Genomic DNA, 20,524 nt, shown 5'->3' with positions numbered 1-20,524 from the left:
TTACCTGAATATTCAGACAATTCCTTGACCTGTGACCAGCTAAGCAGAGCTTTATAAACCCACTCTGACTCAGAATTACTGCTATATTCATCACTATGCAGCATTTACATCTATACATTCACCTTAAATGGAAAATAACATGCAAAATAAAAATAAAAATACAATCCAGAGGTGGTCTGACATTTTGAGGCATACAGAAATCTTATTTTTCAAATCTCGACGTTTTGGATACAAGTTCAACAAAATGAGCTTAACTACAAAAATCTTGGTCAAACTTTGAACTGCTAAATGATATATTTCTCAATAAAACCACTTGAAACATATTGAGTGTTCCTTGTTGAACGTCAATATATACCAGGGAAATATTTGATAAAAGCATAGATATTGCACACTACAACAAATTAGTGCGCAATACAAAATGCAGCTTTTTGTCTCCCTCTAGTGGTGATAGACCAGAATTATCAGACGGCAAGAAATATGAGTGAATTTTTGTTTTTAAAAAGTCTCCACAAAACCTCCTATGAACAAAATGAACATTTGAAAGTATATGCATATGCATGTTCTATGAATATAACTCTGAAAATCCAAGAGCGGTATTAAACATTGACAGTTTCGTTTTAGTTAGATTCACCATTTAACATGAGAAATTGTATTTAATTTTTCTTAATTTTAACATATTTGTTAAAACTGTGGCTAAGTCATCGCAGTATCAGGAGGTAAATAATCTAAAAAAAAAAATCAAGCTCCTCTCCCTTCTAGGTCTAAATGCACAAATACACTGTTCTGTCAGAAACAACCAATAGGAGCCAGGGGGAGGGTCTTATCGCTGTCAAATACTTTGTGTACAGCCTGCTCAGACCCTCTCTGATACATGGAGGATAAATGATCCATGGAGCCCTTCTTGTCTGCACTGACCTTTCCAGAAAGTTCGTGACTATAAGCTAGAAAGTTGGGTCTGTGCTAAGAAACTAAAAGATTTAAATAAACTCAAAGATTTTACTATGAAAAGGTGTTAAATGTCCCGGTAGCTGCAAAAACTGTGGTCATGACATCACTTACTAAGCGATGTTTCACCAAAGATCAGTCAAACCAAACTGGCGGCATTCCCACTTATGGCAACTCGTGATGCACAAACGACTAGGAACCAGGAAAACTCTGACCTCTGAGAAAGAAGTACAGTCGGCTGACAATTTGCTCTCCGACTGTTGGCTGCGTGTTTAGCCAGGTAATCGCCTGCTAAGCCTCTCTAAAGGTGACCAGTCAAAGAGAAGGACAGGAATCATGTCTGACAGGAGTCTCTGAAATCATTTACGACCAAGACGGACCGAGAAGCGCTCAGCTGCTGCATCTCAACTCCCTGTCGTTTTCCTGGCACTTAGGTTAGAGATCCGACAAGGTAAGCAGACTGGAGTGAAAACGGAGAACAATGTCTGTTGTGGCAGTGAAGTAAAATGGCCTACATAACTATTTTTTTGTGAGTGTAAAGAGAGTATTTGCTGTTTATATATTGAATCTCTCTTTATTGCAGCAGCATGTCCAAAGCAGCAGACAGGACCTCTTCCACAACGTCCGCCGATTCGGCCTCAGGAGACGGGTAGGTTTGAACTGTTCCAATCTTAAATCAACATGGCTTTGACAACGCCGTGTAACTTGAAATGTCTGTTCTCTCACTTTTTTCAGCAAAGATGGCGGCTCCAAAACTAGCACAGCCACAAACTCCCCATCGGGTTCGGTTTCTGAGACACCGAAGAAATCCTCAAAGAAGGCCAAGAAAAACACAGAGAGCATGAACAAAGTCTACAACTCCATCCTCAACAGTGTTTTTGGGGCCGTAAGTAGCCAACACGGCAGAGCACTGAATGAAAACTACATTAACCTTCTTAACAAACAGCGACAGTTACATTTCCTTGTCTTGACACAAATGCATATACAAAATATGTAAGAAAATAGAAACAGTAGTAGTTAACCATCGCCATCGTCTGAACCGGATCTTTCTGACGCTGCTGGCTCTGGTCCTGGTGTCTCTGCTGCGTTAGCGGCTCTCTAGTAAAGGCTTAATGTCACAGTTTGTTAAGGTTATCCGCCTGAAACGTTCTCCAACACCACTTGTTTGTCCTTAAAAATAGCCTTCGTGTAAAGTGGCTCAGGTGGTTTTAATTACCTGATTGGTAATGTTTTGTTTGCTCCGGGTGTAAATGTAACCCGAGGAAGTCGCCCAGATCTCTTAGCCACTCGTCACAATGAAACAAAAGACAGAGTATATACAGATTTATTTTATTTTATTGTGATTTTCACATTTTGTTAATAGTTTAAATATGATATTTATTTCCATTAATCTGTATTTCCTGTTTCATCAGGACAGAGACCTGGCTCAGGCTGAAATAGACGGTGAGTCTCATTTCTGCAGCTCAGTATTTATGTCAGTAACAGAAACATGTGAGCGGTTGGAAAGTTAAAAATCCAGATATTCAATCTTAAAAAATAATGGCAGTGCTTAAAAATAGATTGAATTACCACTTGATTTCCATATGGTGGGATTTTTATGATAAAAATGTTTAGAGTTTAGAGTTGTGAAAGAACATGTGCATTATCCCGTTTAGTTTTTTGCCAAAAGAGTTTTTATGCTCTTATTTAAGCTGTCGCTACAAGATTAAGCATCCCTGGAGCTGTGGATATTTTCTGACACTTTGCAGAGTTGCAAGAAGCCTTCAAGGAGTTCGACTACGACCAGGACGGCTATCTGAACTACAAAGATGTGGCTGAATGCATGAGGACCATGGGATACATGCCCACGGAGATGGAGCTGCTGGAGATCGTGCAACAGATCAAGATGAGAAGTGAGTCTGACGGGAAAACAGTTTGAGTTTTCAACCAAAGGTAACAGATCAGAAGTGAGTTTTTGTTTTGTAATTGCGGATTCTTCGCTTGGAATAGCACAATCTGGACTCTGACATATTTGAAAGTAATGTTACAGCTTATTTTGTTTTTATTTTTTAAATTAAGACTATCCTTTTCTTCTGCTTTCTTTTCACATTTTGATTCAGAAATCTTGTTGCACCCAGTTTCAGCACTTCAGCATTTAATTTGTTTAGTTAAATTTCTTGACGTTTGACTAATTTGAAAACGTCTCCGATTTCAAATAAAGTGTGTCGTTAAATGTTGAAAGAGCCAACAAAATTATAGAGCTAACAAATCTTTTTAATCCTTCAAATCTTTTGATTAAAGTCCACTTTCACCATGTCTTTGATTTCACCATTTTTCATCATCAACAAAATAAAGATTGAACCAATTAAACGCATTTAATTCGCCTTTAATTCACTTTCTATTTTATGAAACTTGCGGATCAAATGTGGTGAAAATCAACTCTTTTTTTTTCTGTGTCTTCCTCCCCCGACCCGTCTCTCTTTTAGTGGGCGGCTTAATGGACTTTGAAGATTTTATTGAACTGATGGGACCGAGGATGATGGGAGAAACCACAAACATGCTGGGACTCAAGGAGCTCCAGTCAGCCTTTCTACAGGTCAGCTACTTAAAGAACAGATCCAGTGAAATTAGTGGAAAGATAACAATTAGAGAAAAGCTTGTTGAAATGAAATTAAACTGCAAAAAAAATACAAAGCTGTATATAGAGAATAGAGAAATTGGAGCAAATTTTAGATGATATAATCAGAATTTTCTCCTTCACGATAGTTTGACTTGGATGGAGATGGAAAGATAAACCAGGACGAGATGAAGGAAGCTCTGAAAAGTCTCCTGGGGGAGAAGCTGAAGAAGGGAGAGCTGGAGGAGATCCTGAAGGAGCTGGACGTCAATGCAGACGGAAGCATCGACTTCGAAGGTCAGAGGTCATCAAACGCTCTATTTTCCCCATCAGTGCTGGTCGAGGATACAATTCTGACTGTGTGTTTTGTTCCGTTTCATTTCCAGAGTTTGTGATGATGCTTTCTATTCACTGAAATCACGAAGCAACATCTACGTGGGCTTACGACACGCACTTACAGACGATGGACAAAATGTTATTAAATAATGGGGTGACTGTGGCTGTGTGGGTAGAGTAGTTGTCTTGCGATTGGAAGGTTGTAGGTTTGATTCCAGCTTCCTCCTGCCCCATGTCAATGTGCCCCTGGGCAAGGCACCTAACCCCAAATTGCCTACTGAGCTGCATATCGGTGTATAAATGTGTGAGCGTTTGTGTGAATGGGTGAATGTGACTCTAGTGTAAAGTGCTTTGAGTGGTCAAAAATGATTGGATAAAGTGCTATACAAGTTCAGTCCTTTTACAATCATAAAAATAAACCAATATTTTGTAAATCTTGCTTCAATGAAGACAAATACAGATGTTTTCAAAACATCTTTTTGTTTGTAATGTGGATGTGTATTTTTAGTGTTCAACTATGAAGCTGTAAAAAAAAAACTGATTTGATTTGCATTGTACTGAAAGCTGAACGACGATATTTCAGTAAGTGACTGAGTTTGTTGCTTTGTCGTATTATGTAAATAAAACATTACAATCCCTTTTTTTTGCTATTTTAATAAATAAATTCAAATGCGACGAGTCTGTAATTTCTTCATAACAAAGATAAGAGATTATATCAGCCTCTCAATCTCTTTATTCAGAAAACAAATTTTTTTTAAACCATGTAAAATTATTACATTTGCATCAGCATCTAAATAATACAAGTTAAATATAAATGATCTAATAAACCAGGTCTAATCTGCACTCTTTAAAACCAGAGACCAAATTAAAGGCGGCCTGTCAGAATCACATTTGAGTTCAGGTTCAAGAGCATCGACATGTCAGAAGGTTAAGTGCCATTAGTGAACCACACTAAGTTTTTTTTAAAAAGGTTTTATTGGCTCTAGTGGCCTTTATTTGATGGTTGATTGGCAGGGGGGGAGACATGCGGCGAGGGTTGGCAGGCCGGGAACTGGGCCAGCGACGGCCGCATCGAGGACTGAGGCCTCCATATGTGGGTTGTGCTTAACCCCTGCGCCACCACAGCAAACCCCCACACTTTAAGTTTTAAGATGTGTTCACACACTTCAGCAGAGTGTGAACACACGTAATGCCCACTCCCTCACAAAATAAAACAAAAGAGAAAAAGAAAAAGTGGAGTTTTTGCATATAGAGAAGCCTTAGTGGCATCCAACCTAACAGGAAATGGGTTTAAACAAACGATTTCACCTATAAATTAAGAGTTTTGTTCTTCAGATATACGTTTTGAAACCATGTTTCTGTAGTTCACAGCTTGTAAAAATCTAACATTGATTAGGTCTAAATTTAATCTTTCCAAATATGAACTAAATTGTATTACAACCAATATTAAAAATAATACATCATATATATCTAATTAGACATCTACTCTTGGAGGATATTCAGGACTTTGTGTAACTTTGTGCAAACTACAAAAAAAAAAAAAGACAAAACTCCCATGTTTGGGCTGAACATTTGAACTTTGCAAAACGGAAAAAAATCAATAACTGCAAATGACTCATTATTGTCATGTCTAATTTTGAGATCCTAAAGAGTATATCAGTTACAAATGCAAATTGTAATTTGAATACTTTCTTATTGTAACGATTTTTAAAATCCTTTCTTTTTCTCTTCCACAAAGATGGAAATATCAGCTGTTAAATAATCACATCAGATTTGTTTTTACTTACAAAGCAGGATGACTGAACATCCTCCAGGAGTAATGTTTTCCTATTTGTGGCCCTGGAACTTACAGTCCAGGTTTGTCTTCAGATTTTAAACATTTACTGCCAAGTGTATGGTTTAGAAGATCTCCCCATTCTTCTAGGTTTAATTTTTTCTTTTCTTTCATCCTCCTCTCCAGGGAATGTTCACTCTGACTTTTGTAAACTTTGCGACACTGAGAAACACCATCAGTAAAAGCAGGCTTTGTAAACAAATACACCTACAGCCCCGTTAAAAAAAGAAAGTAAACCCTCTTTACATTCTAGCAGATTAGAATTTTGTGTTTTAGGGAATGACTTTTCCATACTGGACTCATCTTTTTGAATTGTTGTGTGTCTAAGTAATTCCCACTTTAACATTTAAAACTGGAGGAGGGTGTACTTTCTTTTCAGCATGACGGTGAGTTTAAACCAGCATGTGATAATGCGTGAGGCTCACATTGTTTTTAGGGCTCCGGTTCTTCAGATTGCTTACATTGATACAGGATGCGCATGCAGTTAAAGCCGTACTGTATGCTTTGAAGGTCGTTTCAACAGTTCTTAAAACTATTTCAGTTTATGACAGAAAAAATAAAGTTCACCACAATACTTCTATAATAGCTATACCCAGTTTAGTAACCAATTAATTTAGTTTTTATCTCTATATTGTTGCTGATTTCGATGCCGTTGATCCTTCTTTTCTATGCTTTGTTTATTCTTTAAGTCCAATTATACAACAACTACAAACCTGAACTTTTCCTCACTTTATTATATCCAGTCTTCAGTAAAGAGCAGAAGAGCTGCTGGCTATAAAAACCATGAAACTGATTCGGTGGCCTGAGTCTACAGCTCGTTGCTCTGCTCATCCGCAAACTCAGCCATGATGTCGTGAATCCAGACGTCGTGGTCCTCGTGCGAGGTGTCCACCAGGAAGACGCTCAGCTTCCTGTCCCACGGGTTGCCGGCGTCCTGCGTGGCCTCCAGCTGGGCCACCAGAGGTTTCTTCTCCACGTGGTTCCTGAAAACGATGGAGGCTTCCTCTGACCACAGCCGCTGCTTCACTCCTGCAGGAGAAGCGAGAAACGGTCAGTAAACCGGAGTTCAGATTGTGGCAAAATCTAATACTAGACCATTGAATAATAATAAAAGTAAAAAATGCATCCTAAGGTGCAGGGAAAGCTCATTATTACTCTACCAACAGATTTTGGACACTGCTTTATATTTAAAGAACAAAATCCGAAACTTAATTTCTCAAATCACAAAAATACAGTGTCTCACACCAATGTAACCCAAAAATAAATTTATTTTACAAGGGTTACATGAGAAGATGGACTGGATTGCTGAGCATACCTTAAAAACGAATAGTGAAACTATAAAGGTTGAACCTGGACTCACCAGCCAGCTGGGCGTGGATGCCCTGGAACGGCAGCTGTCTGAACTTCTTGCTCAGCGTCCGGAGCTGACTGCAGCTGACCAGCTCATGTTTACCATAGTCCAGCTCATAAACAGAAACCAACCCGTTGGTCAGAACTCCTTTCACCAACACACGGTGCCAACTGCAAAGTAACATTAACAGAGAACTAGTTTTAATCAAGCTCTCAATGGAAAACCAGCTGCTTGTATCTATTGGTTAATGAAATAAAGGTTAACGCTCACTTGTTCTCAATTTTAGCAGCATAAATCTGATTCTTCTCCACTTTAAATGGTTTCTCCTCAGTTTTATTGTAGGAAAGTATCATTTCTCCCATCAGCACCACCAGTTTGTACATGTCTCTCCAGGGCTGCAGCACAAAGTGTCCTGGATGACACGCCACAGACACGTACACATCCATATTGTGTCCTGCAAGTACACAAAATGACAGCACTGTATGGTGGAACATTTTAATTAAAAAAGCCATAAAAAAAGAGGTTTTCTGTACAAGATTTATGCTTTGCATTCTTTATTCTCACCGATTTGGGGTAGCTCTAGCAGTGGCGGCAGTTGGAGGAGGGCTGAAGGTGATGATGGTGTTCCAGGAGGGCTGGTGGACGCTGCGTCTCCTTCTCTAGGTCCTGACTGCGTCCTCCTGGGATGAGGCTTGGCTGGGACAGAAGCCGACGTCGGACTGCCACTGGTGGAGTCACTGCTGCTGCTCGAGGTCTTGGAGGAAAACGGGTTTGTGGAAATCTTGGTTGGGCTGTGAAAAGAGATGAGAAAAAAAAAAATCCCATTTTACTGTGACCATAAACAGATGTTAATCAGAAGAGAGCTGCATGAAGCTGAGTGGGAAAGCAGCAGATGAGACCTGTGGCTGATCAGAAAGACATCCGGTTGCTGCTTGAACAGGCCGGACTGGGCCATCTGGTGGTTGAGGCTGCGGGCCGGGTCGTGGAAGTTCTTGTCAGTGAACAGGTGAACACAGACGCAGTGCTTGGTTTTGTCCATCTTGGCAACCTGGGGAGTGTGGAGGTTTGTGAATGAAATTTTGCAAAAGTTGCAACACAAATTGATCAACGGCATCCCCCTGCAACTTTCAAACACCCTCCAGATTGACCCTGCTTTGCTGTACAGCTATGAAATTTGGAATACTTCTACAACTCCCCAAGACTTACAGAGTTGGGCATTTTGGATTGAAGTTCCAACTTTGACCCCATTTTGACCTGCATTTGATCAAAACTCATCCTACAGACCAAACAATTGACTTCTAATTTGGTCAGTTTGCTCAGTAGGCATGGGGGATCTAAAGTTATCAAAAATGGTGAGTTTTCACGCATACTGAAGAGCAAAACCAGACCTCAAAGTTTGACATCTCGCCATGATGCACAAAAAAAGAGAAGAAAAGGGACAAAACCAAAGTTTACAGGAGAAAATAAAACATTAATTCCACTGAAGAATTATCCCAACACTGTTTTTAGAGGAATGCTAATGATAACGTGCTAAATTCAATCCACCATGACATGCTACAAATATATCACTCTCAACAGGGTCAAATTTGTTCTTGCACACCTGCCTCCACGATACAGGAAGTGATTTCAGTGGTTTCAGTTTTAAGTTGTAGAGTATTGCTAACTCTGTTGCTGGTTTTGCCTACTTGACCACAGCAGGGCTTCGGTCAGAAAGCACAGAACATAAAAAGTCTGTGCCCAGATGCATTCTGGGTACAGAATACATTTCATTTTCAGCACCATTTCTGAGGTGGAGAACATGAGGAAACATGAACAGTTTCCACCCACTTCAAAATAAGCATGAGTGTAAACGACAACCAAAAATTCAACACAGATGTAAAACTTAAAACTCTCATTTGAATAAAAACATCCTAGTAAACTAATGCTTTACAATTTATTCAGAAAAAATTAAATTAAGGAAAGCCAAGTACGCTAAGCCATTTGAACGTTAGTGGAAAAGCTAGAGCGCTACAAGAAATGTTAGCTATACTATTAGCACATTAGCGGAAATGTGTATACCAACTGTAATCTTTCTGGGAAATTAAAGCCATTATAATTTTAATTAAATTAAATTGTTACAATGCATTTCCAAGCGTTAATTACCCTGGAATAGCAAAAGACTATTTAACAAGGCCGTCTTCTATAAAGCTCATCTGTCAGTGAACGGCAAAAACTCACCTTCATGCTGCAGTCCGGGGTGTTTAGCACCTTCTCTCGAAGCCACTGGACAGCATCTGAAGACCAGGACCCCACACTGACCGCCAGGTCTGCTAGGCAGCACTTCACAGCCTGAGCACGAGTCGTTTAGAACATGACTTTGTATAGAAACCACATTTTCAAAGACAGTGACTGACTTCTTTTCAGTGTTGGACCTGAGGTGGGATGGAGACGAGGTCACGGAGGAAGAGCGGCGGGATCTCTCTGAGCTCAAACACCTCTACTGAAGCCTGGACGCCCACGTCTACGAACAGGATGTCCAGCACTCGGCTGCCGTGCAGGTTGGTGATCTGGGTTGGAAAACATTGGGGACAAAAGCCTGCATGACGACAGCTATGCCTTCACTAAACCTTTCGCTCTAAATTTGAGAATAATTAGGAGTTGTATCCATTTGTTTGACACTTTACATTTTGTTCCGTTTCCGTCTCACCTCAACACGAGACCATTTGCCTTTATAGCGAGCCAGGCATTCTTTCCCACAGAAAGGTCTGGATACCAGAAACTCTGACGTCACCTGGAGAAAAGCAGACATCTTTTGTCTTTTCTGTCTTTTTGTTTGTTCCCTGTCTGGTTTTGTGTAGCTTTTTGATAACTAATCTTGAATGACAGGATTTGTTTTCCTATGTAATCATATATCAGGTTTGGGTTAATTTGTGAAGTATCTAATGCTTAATTAATCATCTTAGCATTTTCACCTCTATGCAGTGACTATTTACTTTAGCAGAGGTTAACAGAGCTCATTATTGAACACAAAGGATTATTCTCTGAGGACAGTAGTTTCATGTGAGCTCGTCTAAATGTTTGCGTCTTGAATCGACTCAAAAAGTGTGTCTGCGGACTTCCTCCTGACGTAAAGCGGTAATGGTTTAAAGGACGGCAGAGGTGCACCTAGAAAAGCAACTGCTTCCTGTGCTGCAAACAGATTAAGTTACTTGGGAATGTCTTTACTCCAGATTATCGGCCTAATCTCAATCTGTACTCAACACTGGATGAGGGGAACAACATGGCACCACTAAACTTCTAGATTGATTTAGTTTAGTTGCTGATATGCATAGCAACTTTAAGGTTGCTGTATAATAAAACTAATACAAATACTTTTATGGCACATATAATATATCATATAGTTATAAAAAATACAAACCCAAACATTTATTAATTTAATGTACACAGTCATAAAAATTTGTTTTGTAATTATTGAGTAAGGGACAGAGTTAAACAAGATCTTCTCTTCTTCCTGCTCCTTTTTCACTCATGTAAAGCAAAGAGTGTACGCGTTTCTGAATTAACAATGAAATGTGTTCAATTGAGTGAATAAACTGATATATTAATTTAAAAACATTTTAAATGCAAAATCTGGAGACCTTAATGAATCCATTTAATTTATAAATTACACATCATACTGACAGAAACTTAAAGTACTGCACAAAATTAATGCAAAAGAAACAGCAAACCTCCCCAAAAAATAATGAAAATCAGCATATTTTGTCTGATAAAAGCGTTTTTGTTCTTTTAAAAGATGCCACCATGAGGAACATACTGCAGTCTTGCTACCTGTGTGTGGAAGTAATTCTCTATTTTCTCCAATGTCTCGTTCAGCTTAGCGAGTCCTCTGGAGGGGAGCTGGCAGTAAATGGTCCCATCGGAGCAAACACTGCTGACGGTCACATTCATATAGGCGCTGTTCACCTGTGTGGAGAAACAGACGTTGAGCTGCTGTGAACTCAGAGACGTGAGAACAGACACACCCCGGCCTCCTGCGTACATGTAACGGACTCGCTAGCGTCTTGTCCTGCAGGGATTTTATGCAGGCGGCGTTGATGTTCACGTCGTCGTCCTGAGACGTGTCGTACAGGACCACCAGGGGGACGGGACCTCGCTCTAAGATTTCGGCCAGGAGGATTCGTCCACTCGCCATCGCCTCAAACGTCTTCAGAACCGCGGGCTCCTGGCAGAATGGCTCCAGGCCTGAGCAGGAACGGCAAAACCAGGTTTTAATTCCAACTCCTTTCTCTCTGGCATCACAGAGCTTTTCTAGTTGTTCATTTTTACACTACAATCACAAACTTCAATGCGTTTCATGAAATGCTGAGGAGGTAATTCAGCTCTGATTCTGATTCATGCGTGTTGAAACCAGGATGTAAAAGTTGAGGATGCGGGTTGGGTTTAACAGGAATCTAGCCATGGGCTTACCACACTTTACTGATTAGCTGTAAAAATAAAAGTCATTACATTTTGCAAGGAAATGATGGATAAGTTTCCTTTCACTTCACATCTATGTCCTTCTTGTTACTTCCTGTAAAAAGGGAGTTTCTCCTCTCCTCTGTCGCTACATGCATGCTCAGTATGACGGATTGCTGGAAAGTCATTGACGATGCAAGCAATTTTCTGCATATCAATGACTCTACAATTTGCTGAGTTTTCTTCAGTAGAAATTTCTTTAACCAATTTGAAAAGCAACCTGAAATTAATGTATCGTTTGACAATTGAAAGGTATGTCACTGATTTGAAATAACTTTTTTTGTAAAGACATTTGTTGTGCATTGTTGCAACATAAATGAACCAAATTGAATTGAATACAGTAATATTTGTGGTTATCAATGTGCCTTAACGTGAAACATTTCACCTGCAGTAACTCACCTGCTAGCTTACTCTTGGTTGCCTGGAAAGGCAGCTTGAAAAACTTCTCATGCAGCTCCAACACTTTGCTTTTACTGATCGCCTCTGAGAAGCCGTGATCCACATAATAAACCTGCAGATGCAACAACAAACGAGTTACCCTGCAAAAACATGAAATCTTACCAAGTGTTTTTGATCTAGTTTCTAGTGCAAATACACTAGTGTTAGTGACATGGGGAAATATCTTGTTAGAAGTTTTACATCAAGGTACTTGTAAGTGTACAAAGATGTTTGCACTAGAAATTAGAGAAAAATACTTAAGATCTTATTCAGTGTTTCTCATCTTTGGTTGCTGCCTGGTTTTGTGCGTTTACCTTGACTTTGTCAGACATGACTTCACATATTTGTGCCCTCAGGATCTCCTCCTCCTCCTCAGCCCGGACTGCAACGAATTGGCCTGAGGAAGTAGAAGACAGAGGGGCTTGCTGGCTTTTGTCTGAGCCATAAAACTCCCTCATCTCGTCCTCCATGGAGTCCTGCGCCACTGAGTAACCCTTGCCGATGTACCTGCCAGCGGAGGAGCGGTGGACAGTGAGATGTCTGTGCTCCATCAGCTAATAAAAGGATAATTAGCTTCCATCCCACCTCAGTATAACAGAGTTGGTGTTGGTGGCCTCCATCACCAGAACGGAGGGATATTCCTCCTTGGGGATCTGCAGAGTCGGCACCTCGTATTTGCTGAGGCTCCTCCCCATCTCAGTCCTCACGCTCAGCTCCTCTTCACTGGCGGACGAGCTCCTCCTGTTGCAGTTCTCGTCCTCCCCTCCGACGCTGCTCCGCTTGTACAGGATGGCCCGCTGGGGGTTGTCAGACATCGGATAGTTGATGGTGCAAATGTCGGAGAGGAGCTCAAGGTTCTCCAGCACATATCCGGGCAGTTTAATCTTGTAAAACAATAACAGAACGATATTAGCAACATTTGCACATGTAGGTAAATTGAGGGTATTTTCAAACCTGATAGTCCTATAGACATGTTTGATTGGGGACCACAATTGCAACATTTGTTACATTTTCAGCTGCTGCGGTTTGCTTTGACACCAAACTCTGTGGTATCAGATTTTAACGGTTGGAGGATTTCTCTTTTGTCTTTTGCAAAAAAAACAAAAGTTATTTCTCCCACTAGCGCTAGACTGTCACTTTTATTTTGGTTGTATTTACCAAGTCTGCTTGGCATTCACATACACATTCGAACCACACCAGAGTTCACTTCAGCTGAAGCAAAAACTGGGTTTTTAGGTGGACCAGAGTTTGCTTTATTGGTCTGCATCAGAGTTTGATTCTGTATTCACACTTCCCCAAACAAACCGGACTAGAGTTGGATCAAAGCAGACTAAACAGGGCTGGTGTGAATGCACCCAAAAGGAGCATCAAAGTCTGTGTCACTAACTTTGTATGTGTCCTGGAAGAGCTTGGGCAGTGCGTGGGCCCACAGACCACTGGAGTACTTCATCAGCAGCTCCTCCAGTCTCTGCTTCAGATCAGGGCTGAGGGCTGCAGGGGAGGAAGGAGGGCTGGGAGACCAAGAGGAAGACCGGGGAGACTGGGGTGACTGGGGGGATGGGGAAGACTGGGGGGACTGGGAGCCAGATCGAGCCAGAGGGTTGATGTGGGGCCTCTTCTGGACCGGGGAGGCTTCAGCAGGCGAGGTGGTGGAGTTATTACCGGTCTGGGAAGGAGCGGGTGAGTTGGACTGTTCCGTTGCAGGGTAGAGGAGCAGCTCTGAGGAGTTACTGCCACAGGTTTTCTCCACCTAAAAACAAAAACAACAACCCATTTTGTTGTAGATTGAACGTAAACAAAAGCTGACTTTTTACATCTATAAGGCTTGAATTAAGGTATTCCAATGAAAGAGTCCACAATATGTTTTATGTTCACAATCCAACGTAATCTGCCTTCAAATGTGCCTCTTTCTCACCAGGTTTTTAATTGTATTTTTTTTTTTTCAGCATTTTGGGTCAAAACTGCAGTAAATCTAAAGGGTTAAATTACAAACAAAAATAAAAGCTCTTTAATGTTCAGAAATGTACAGTTTTCTGGGTTTTTTTTCCCTAAAACATTTGTTTTCAAGACTGCTCAGTAAATTTATGAATCATAATATACCTCTTGGCAGCTGCCTTCCTAAACCAAATAAAACTATCAATATATCTCTTTTTAGGCAAATTAATATTTTGCTTAAGCGGTCTAAAATGATTACTGTATTTTCTGCACTATAAGGTGCACCAGATTATAAGGCGCACCTTCAATGAACGGAATATTTTAAAACTTTTTTCATATATAAGGCGCATTGCATTACAAGGCACATAGAATAGACGCTTCAGTTTGGGTTGCCAACTTGTGCTGTACTCTATTATTACACATCCACATTGGTAAAGAAGTGGTCCCTGAGTACTTTATATAGTAGTCTGCCCCAGTCATTGTTTCACTCACGGTGTTGGTGTTGCGATATTCTGCCCAACTGCTTTCTGGGTAACACAGACCAACCGACACGCTGCCGCCGCAGTCTCTGTCTCTCTTCGCCCGCCCCTCCGGGTTTTAAATGCATTATCAAACTTTATTAACATACCAGCGTTCTGACAACTATCCCAGCATGCACCGCACACTTCTTCTTCTATGGGGGAAAATGAAGTCGGCGGCTGCTTACCGTAGTTGCTAGACCAGTTGTGGCTCAATATCGGTCCATATATAAGGCGCATCGGATTATAAGGCGCACTGTCGGCTTTTGAGGAAATTGAAGGTTTTTAGGTGCGCCTTATAGTGCGGAAAATACGGTAATTCCTCTTAAGCTTGTTGTATTGGGACCATCGAGAGCAGGTACTTTATATTCTCACCCCAAAGAAGGGTATCAAGTGTAACTTGTGTCTACATTTACATTTGCAAGGCAGCACAAGCCTGTAGGACCGGTTTCAAAGAGGAAAGAAAGGTTGGAGTGGATCTGCTTACTCCAAGTGAATCTGTTGCTCAGTGCTACTAAGAACTTTTAAAGCAAGTAACAAAAAGCCCAAGCATCTAAATACCTTGGTGTAGCCCTGTCCCGTTTCTGAACCTTCTGATTTGACATTTACAGTTTTCAGCTCTCTGGTTCACTACATTTCAATTAGCTTTTTTGCTAAAAGATATTCATGAAAAAGCAAATTATTTAAAACTTTCAAAGCAGTCCAGATTGAGTGCATACAATGCATATGTGGGTCCAGGTCTCCAGGTCTTTGATGGCCTCTGAGGGCAGGTCCTGTTTGTACAGTTCTCTGTAGATCTGAGGCAGTTTGGATACCCAGAAGCCATTGCTGTACTTGGCCAGAATCTCTCTGATGCGACTCTGGACCTGCTGAGGGCTGTAGGGGTTTCCCCTGCCCGGCCCAAAGCTCTCGTTTAGATTCACCGGTGCTGGAGAAAAAAACAGCAGAGCAGAGGAGGAATTATTTCACAAACATCACGAAACTTTATGGTTTTTAACCAATGGGAGGAAAGAAGTTTGAATCAGAAAAAATTGGATACAAGAATAACACTTACCCATTATTTTGAAAATATAGAATACATGAATGAACCCAGTTTATCAGATTTTATCGCTTTGGAGGAATTCTGCCATCAGAATACCTCACCAGAGCTGTACTTTGACTAGATCTTTTAGGTATTTTTACAAAGCGAGGAATGCAAAACAACCGACTCAACATCCCCCCCTAGAGTAGTGATTCCATACTGATGGTGAGGAGTTGCAGTTTGGAAAAAAGTATCAACTTACGGCCGGTCTGTTGTGGATTTCTGGAAAGGTGAGCTTGCATCTCCTTCTGAAACCGCGCCGGGAGGATCATCCTCTTGTCTGGTCTGTACAGAGAGAACCAAACAGGGAGGCGAATACATTTTTATTTGCTTTTCAAATTAAAACAATAAAAAAAATAGTTGAACTTTACATCACTAAAGTGCTAACTTCTGCAGAATACCTCCCTCTCTCAAAAAACATTGATTTCCTATGTCTACATGAAAACTAATTTTTCCTTTGTCTCTAAATTAAACTGTAACTCAGCCTTTTGGACTATGGTTTTTCAAATTTACAACATTTATTCATGCACACAAATGAAGATGACGTTGGCCTGCCGCCAGAAAGATCTACATGGATACACACAGATATGCTGATTCACTCTGTGTCGGTTTAGAAGAGTTAATCTACCAGAGAATAGAGGAGGGATTAAAGAGGTTTATGTCCCCCTGAGCTGGGCTCGTGTCCCCTGCCAGTACACCGGGACTCCCATCCTGGTCCCCCTTTGTACTGCAAAAGCTCAGCAACAAAATGGACTTGGATGGATGTTAGCGGGTGGACCAGTCACAGAGTCAAGGTTAATCATTCTGTCAATGTAATGTCAGCAGAGTATATCTAACAATTTAATCTTTGAGTATAAATCGTCAATTTCACTTAACACTTACTTCGCTTAAGCTTAATAAATTATAAAGCGAGTTCTACAGATTTAGTAATTTTATTGATTCATGTAAAACTACTTCCTGTACACCAAAGCAGCCATTAGTATGCTTGTTTCGCCCATTTAGTTGAATGATGCTCCTGCTGTTGAAACTTAAAGAGTTAAACCAACTCTTTAAGTTGGTTTAACTCTAGAGTCTGACCAGCAATTGAAATGAATCAAGCTCAGCAGCTCTGACTCACCTTTCTGCAGGTAGGTTCCCTCTCTTATAGGCTTTGTGCTGACTGGACAGCCTGTAAGGATGTACCCCAGACCGGGCCTCTGACAGGACATCCCTCAAGTCTCTTGTCTGTCTGAAGTCTCCATGTCCAGCTCCACGGCCGGCGCCTGCTCCTCTTCCTCGGCCTCGGTGGTTTGGCTGCCTCAGGGAGGTTTGGGGTTTAGCTGATAAGAAAAATGCCACAAATTAAGTGAGTGACTCGGCTAAATCTGATGGGGAAGTGAGATATTACATTGTCTGGTTTACAGGTTCAAAGACACTGGAGGAAAAATGTTCTGGTAGATCTGATGAAAAACCTCAAATCAGCTGCTGCTAGTTCGCTGTACCTCTGAAGGATCTCAGACAAGTCATGTATTGCAAGTAGCACTTATAGCTATGTGTAAAATAAAATAGCAAAATCTTGTAGCTGTTAATCAGATGAGTGTGTGAAAAGAAATTGGGGTTTAACCGACATTGTGTCATTCAAGGATATTCAGGGTTGGATTATTGTTTTATTTTATATTGTAATCGTGTGATTGTGTTTTTATTCTGTTATTAGAACATCTCTTTAACACATGCCCACGTCATAAAAGGTAGCGTGAACTTCTTTCTTATTGACATTTAATGCACTTCTGCTAAATCACTAACAACAGAGCTTTTTTTTTTTTTTTTTTTGCATTTGCTAACTTTGAAAACATTTTTAGAGCACTTGGCTAATTTCATTTCTGCAGATTAATTCTAAAGCTCTAATTTACTTGGCTGTTTTGTAAACTTTCAGTTGAATTACTGGCAAACAGCTGTTAGAATTCTTCAAGTATTCAAGCTCTTATTTTGAAGTGGGTAAAGACCATTTCCTTTCCTCATCTTCGCTCCACTTTTCCCCCCTTCCCCAGTAGCTTTATTTACAATGTTGGTATAGTGAGAAATGCGTCATCTTTCAAAGTTTTCAAGTGATTCAAGTTATTTTGAGCTGGTGTGTTTGTATTTTTTTTTTTGGTTGTTGTTTATTTAACTCTTTTTTCCATATTTATACATTTCTAATTCTTTTTTCAAAAATGTTCACTTGTATTCAGTATGGTTGCAGGGAAACTTTTCATACGTGTTCAAAAAAACTGCACAGATTTCAGGGAAATGTGGCAACATTAATTATGGCTAATTAACGCAACATGGTTAGTTTGTGATGTCACCGACTCAAACACACATGCAGCAGAATTTATAGTTTGCTCCTGCATTGCATTCAGTCAAATTTGTATTTGTCTCTATATACTACAGAGAAAATCCACAAATTTAACTAAACTGTGTTTTTATTTTCCTTGCACATTTGTTGGTGATGTGCAAGGAATCATATCACCAACAAATGTGCAAGTTATGCAAAGAAAATGCATAACTTGATGGCATAATTGATTTAACTTACACTAACCAGGCCTCTCATCTTTCCAGTATTACATCAGCCAAGCTCAGCATGACATCACATTTCTGTTGCATGGCATAAGAAGTGCGCTGCTACTCATTCTTCTTGTTGCTGCTGTGCCCACTCATTCTTCAATCCCTCTTTCTTCTAGAACTTTCCACTGCTTTAACATCCGCTCTGCTTTTACTCCCACCGACTCTGCTTTTATCGCACCGGCAGCAACGAGAACCGACCACCGGCTTTAAGAGCCTTAGTCAACAGACAGTTTCTGCCCCAGCCCCTGAGTCAACACACACATAAATGCATAAAGCAGAACCATCCCCATGCAGATAGAAGTAAGGACAACCTCTCACATGCACTAAGAGTGAACGACACATCACCTTGCCGACGTGGACTCACAGCTCCCGGTCTGTCCCTGCCTGAATATCAATAGCCCCGGCAGTGAGAGGAGGATGAGAGGGAGTGTGGAGGAGAGCTTGATGTGTGCGTCAGCTTCTCTTCGTTTGCAGCTTAAACTGCATCTCCCCACTCCATCTCCCTCCTTTCCTGTCACCAGTCCACCTCCTCAGCGCTTCAGCGTTTCTCTCCGTCTCCGTTCACCTCAGACCGCCTCTCTGCTACGTCCTCTTCTCTCTCTCCGTTTCTCCCTCCCCACTGCGCCGCCACCACCCATCCCCTCCTCTGACTCCAAGAATATTCTGCAGCATCACAGTCTAGCAGCATTATACGAATAAAAAGTTGTCTCCTGGTTCCTTCATTAAATATGATATGCACATGTATTACAGTTTTTCTGAGACATTTAGGCAGATGAGGAAAAGGTAAAGGCTGTGTAATGCGTGTATGACCAATTGTCTTTGTACACTTGATGAACAAACGCCTAAAATACCTTGAGGGTCAACACAATAACAGTACAAAGAGGCCAGTCGTTCATCTTCAACCTGTCAGGCTGCAGCACACAGAGCCTGTGCCTCTGCTGCAAAATCCCAGCCCTGGTTCAGCCACCAGGCTTTAAGTCTGTCATTTCACATACATTGATTTGCAAATGCATCCACAACCTTTTAACTCTTCCACATTTTATTTAGCTACCACGATCATTTCAGTGTATTCACTGCGGTTTTATGTACCAGACCAAAGGACTAACGGTTTTCACTTTTTATTACTTAATTATCCATGAGTTTGTATTCATCCCGCTTTGCCTTGATAACCCAAAATAAATTCCAGTGCAGTCAAATGCAGAGAGTGTTTAATTGATTCTCGGCATAAATTCAGCTGTACTGTGAATTAATTAGGCGGTAGAGGTGTGTGATAATGCATATTTTGGTATGACCTCTTATCTACCCAAGTTTTTACTTATTTTCTATAAGTCATCACCCCCACATATGTGATTTTGCATACAGCATAAACAAGTTTGTTTGGTAAACTCTCACCATTGAGGACTAGAGGAACCGCTGGTTTAACTCTCATCTGGGTGTTGACCAGGTGGTGTCGGCCGGTTCTCTTGGAGTTGCGTTGTCGGGCCACCACCTTGGCTGTATGTGCTGCCTCCTTGGCTCCAGAGGAAAAATAAACCATCTGGAAGGAGAGATAAAAACATTATCAGGGCACTCTCAACTGTTTCAAAGAGATTTGACTTCTAGCCAATTTTTAGGGAATTTACTGAATTATTTTGAGAGCATTTAAACCAACTGATTTTGACATGCTCAAAATGTTACGTTCATTTTAGTTTGCATATTTTATTTGTCACACATTCCTTTTTGAGTACCACGTTGTGGTGACACTCGCCTCTCCAGAACCTCCCCTCTCCATGTGAACAGAGGACGTGCTGGCTAACAGAGCCTCCACTTGGACGTGTCCCATCTCTCGGTGCGGGATCTGGTCTCCGGTCAGCTCCTTGTAATCCGACTGCAGACGGGACAACGACACACCACCTCTGTTGGCCTGGACGATGGCGTGCAGCGTCCGTTTCACCAGCTCCACTTCAGTCATCTGGGATAGGAAAAAGTAAAAAAACAACAACAACAAAATAGAGCAATGGAAGTAAAATTCAACTTAAAACTGAATAAAATGTTTATAACTTCATTAAAAAAATCTTAGTGTTCAAAGGGAATAGGTCTTAACTGCAGATTTAGTCAAATCTGGATGGGGTAGTGTACTCTAATTATAAATCTAACTGAAAACTGCCACACAAAGCCAAGTAAAATCGTAATTCATGTTTATTCCTCTTCTATAACGTTATATCAGCGAGTGGCAAACAACAAATTGGTGTTGAATGTATAATGGGTGTGCAAGCTGATATAACTTGCACACCAAAACACTGCCTCCCTGGTAACTCTCGTCTACAACCATATTTTGGGGCAAAGACTTAGACAATGAGTCATGTAGTAAATTGTTCAATTTAAGTTAAATAATATATGCTTATAATTGGTAAATAGTACAAAAAGTGAAAATAGG

General features: G+C 40.7%; 2 protein-coding genes across 6 annotated transcripts in view; one reads left to right on the top strand and one right to left on the bottom strand.

The window, feature by feature from the left end:
• The first annotated feature begins 56 nt into the window (after positions 1–56).
• LOC103480556 (calcium-binding protein 2) lies at positions 57–4,552 on the top strand. Of its 3 annotated transcripts, XM_008435555.3 has the most exons (8): positions 758–1,396; positions 1,529–1,594; positions 1,681–1,831; positions 2,358–2,388; positions 2,694–2,837; positions 3,411–3,520; positions 3,691–3,838; positions 3,928–4,552. In XM_008435555.3, exons 2-8 carry the CDS (start codon positions 1,533–1,535, stop codon positions 3,954–3,956), a joined length of 675 nt encoding a protein of 224 aa, XP_008433777.1. In that variant the 5' UTR covers positions 758–1,396; positions 1,529–1,532; the 3' UTR covers positions 3,957–4,552. The 3 variants fall into 3 exon arrangements, with proteins under 3 accessions (XP_081456181.1, XP_081456180.1, XP_008433777.1); XM_081600055.1 differs by having other exon boundaries at positions 57–1,396; positions 1,532–1,594; positions 3,691–4,552; XM_081600054.1 differs by having other exon boundaries at positions 57–1,396; positions 3,691–4,552.
• Positions 4,553–6,427: 1,875 nt separating this feature from the next.
• The window catches only part of tdrd7b (tudor domain containing 7 b), a 17,882-nt gene continuing 3,785 nt past the window's right edge, over positions 6,428–20,524 (bottom strand). For 2 of the 3 annotated variants that reach the window (XM_008435541.2, XM_008435540.3), the window contains exons 3-21: positions 19,856–20,059; positions 19,501–19,645; positions 16,646–16,847; positions 15,731–15,813; positions 15,167–15,375; positions 13,382–13,744; positions 12,580–12,878; positions 12,309–12,501; positions 11,956–12,067; positions 11,081–11,283; positions 10,870–11,004; positions 9,749–9,832; positions 9,474–9,608; positions 9,280–9,390; positions 7,962–8,110; positions 7,627–7,853; positions 7,333–7,516; positions 7,072–7,232; positions 6,428–6,740 (exon numbers count right to left, since the gene is read on the bottom strand). In XM_008435541.2, the coding sequence (XP_008433763.1) occupies positions 6,520–6,740; positions 7,072–7,232; positions 7,333–7,516; positions 7,627–7,853; positions 7,962–8,110; positions 9,280–9,390; positions 9,474–9,608; positions 9,749–9,832; positions 10,870–11,004; positions 11,081–11,283; positions 11,956–12,067; positions 12,309–12,501; positions 12,580–12,878; positions 13,382–13,744; positions 15,167–15,375; positions 15,731–15,813; positions 16,646–16,847; positions 19,501–19,645; positions 19,856–20,059 (3,420 nt within the window). In that variant the 3' untranslated portion in view covers positions 6,428–6,519. Of the gene's footprint in view, positions 6,741–7,071; positions 7,233–7,332; positions 7,517–7,626; positions 7,854–7,961; positions 8,111–9,279; positions 9,391–9,473; positions 9,609–9,748; positions 9,833–10,869; positions 11,005–11,080; positions 11,284–11,955; positions 12,068–12,308; positions 12,502–12,579; positions 12,879–13,381; positions 13,745–15,166; positions 15,376–15,730; positions 15,814–16,645; positions 16,848–18,453; positions 18,709–19,500; positions 19,646–19,855; positions 20,060–20,524 lie in introns of those variants that run through there. The other variant, XM_081600053.1, reaches the window with a different exon arrangement.

Source organism: Poecilia reticulata, chromosome 18 (genome assembly GCF_904066995.2).
Source record: "Poecilia reticulata chromosome 18, P_reticulata-male-v2, whole genome shotgun sequence".
Classification (NCBI taxonomy): Eukaryota; Metazoa; Chordata; class Actinopteri; order Cyprinodontiformes; family Poeciliidae; genus Poecilia; species Poecilia reticulata.
This window is presented reverse-complemented; position numbering and strand designations above follow the sequence as displayed.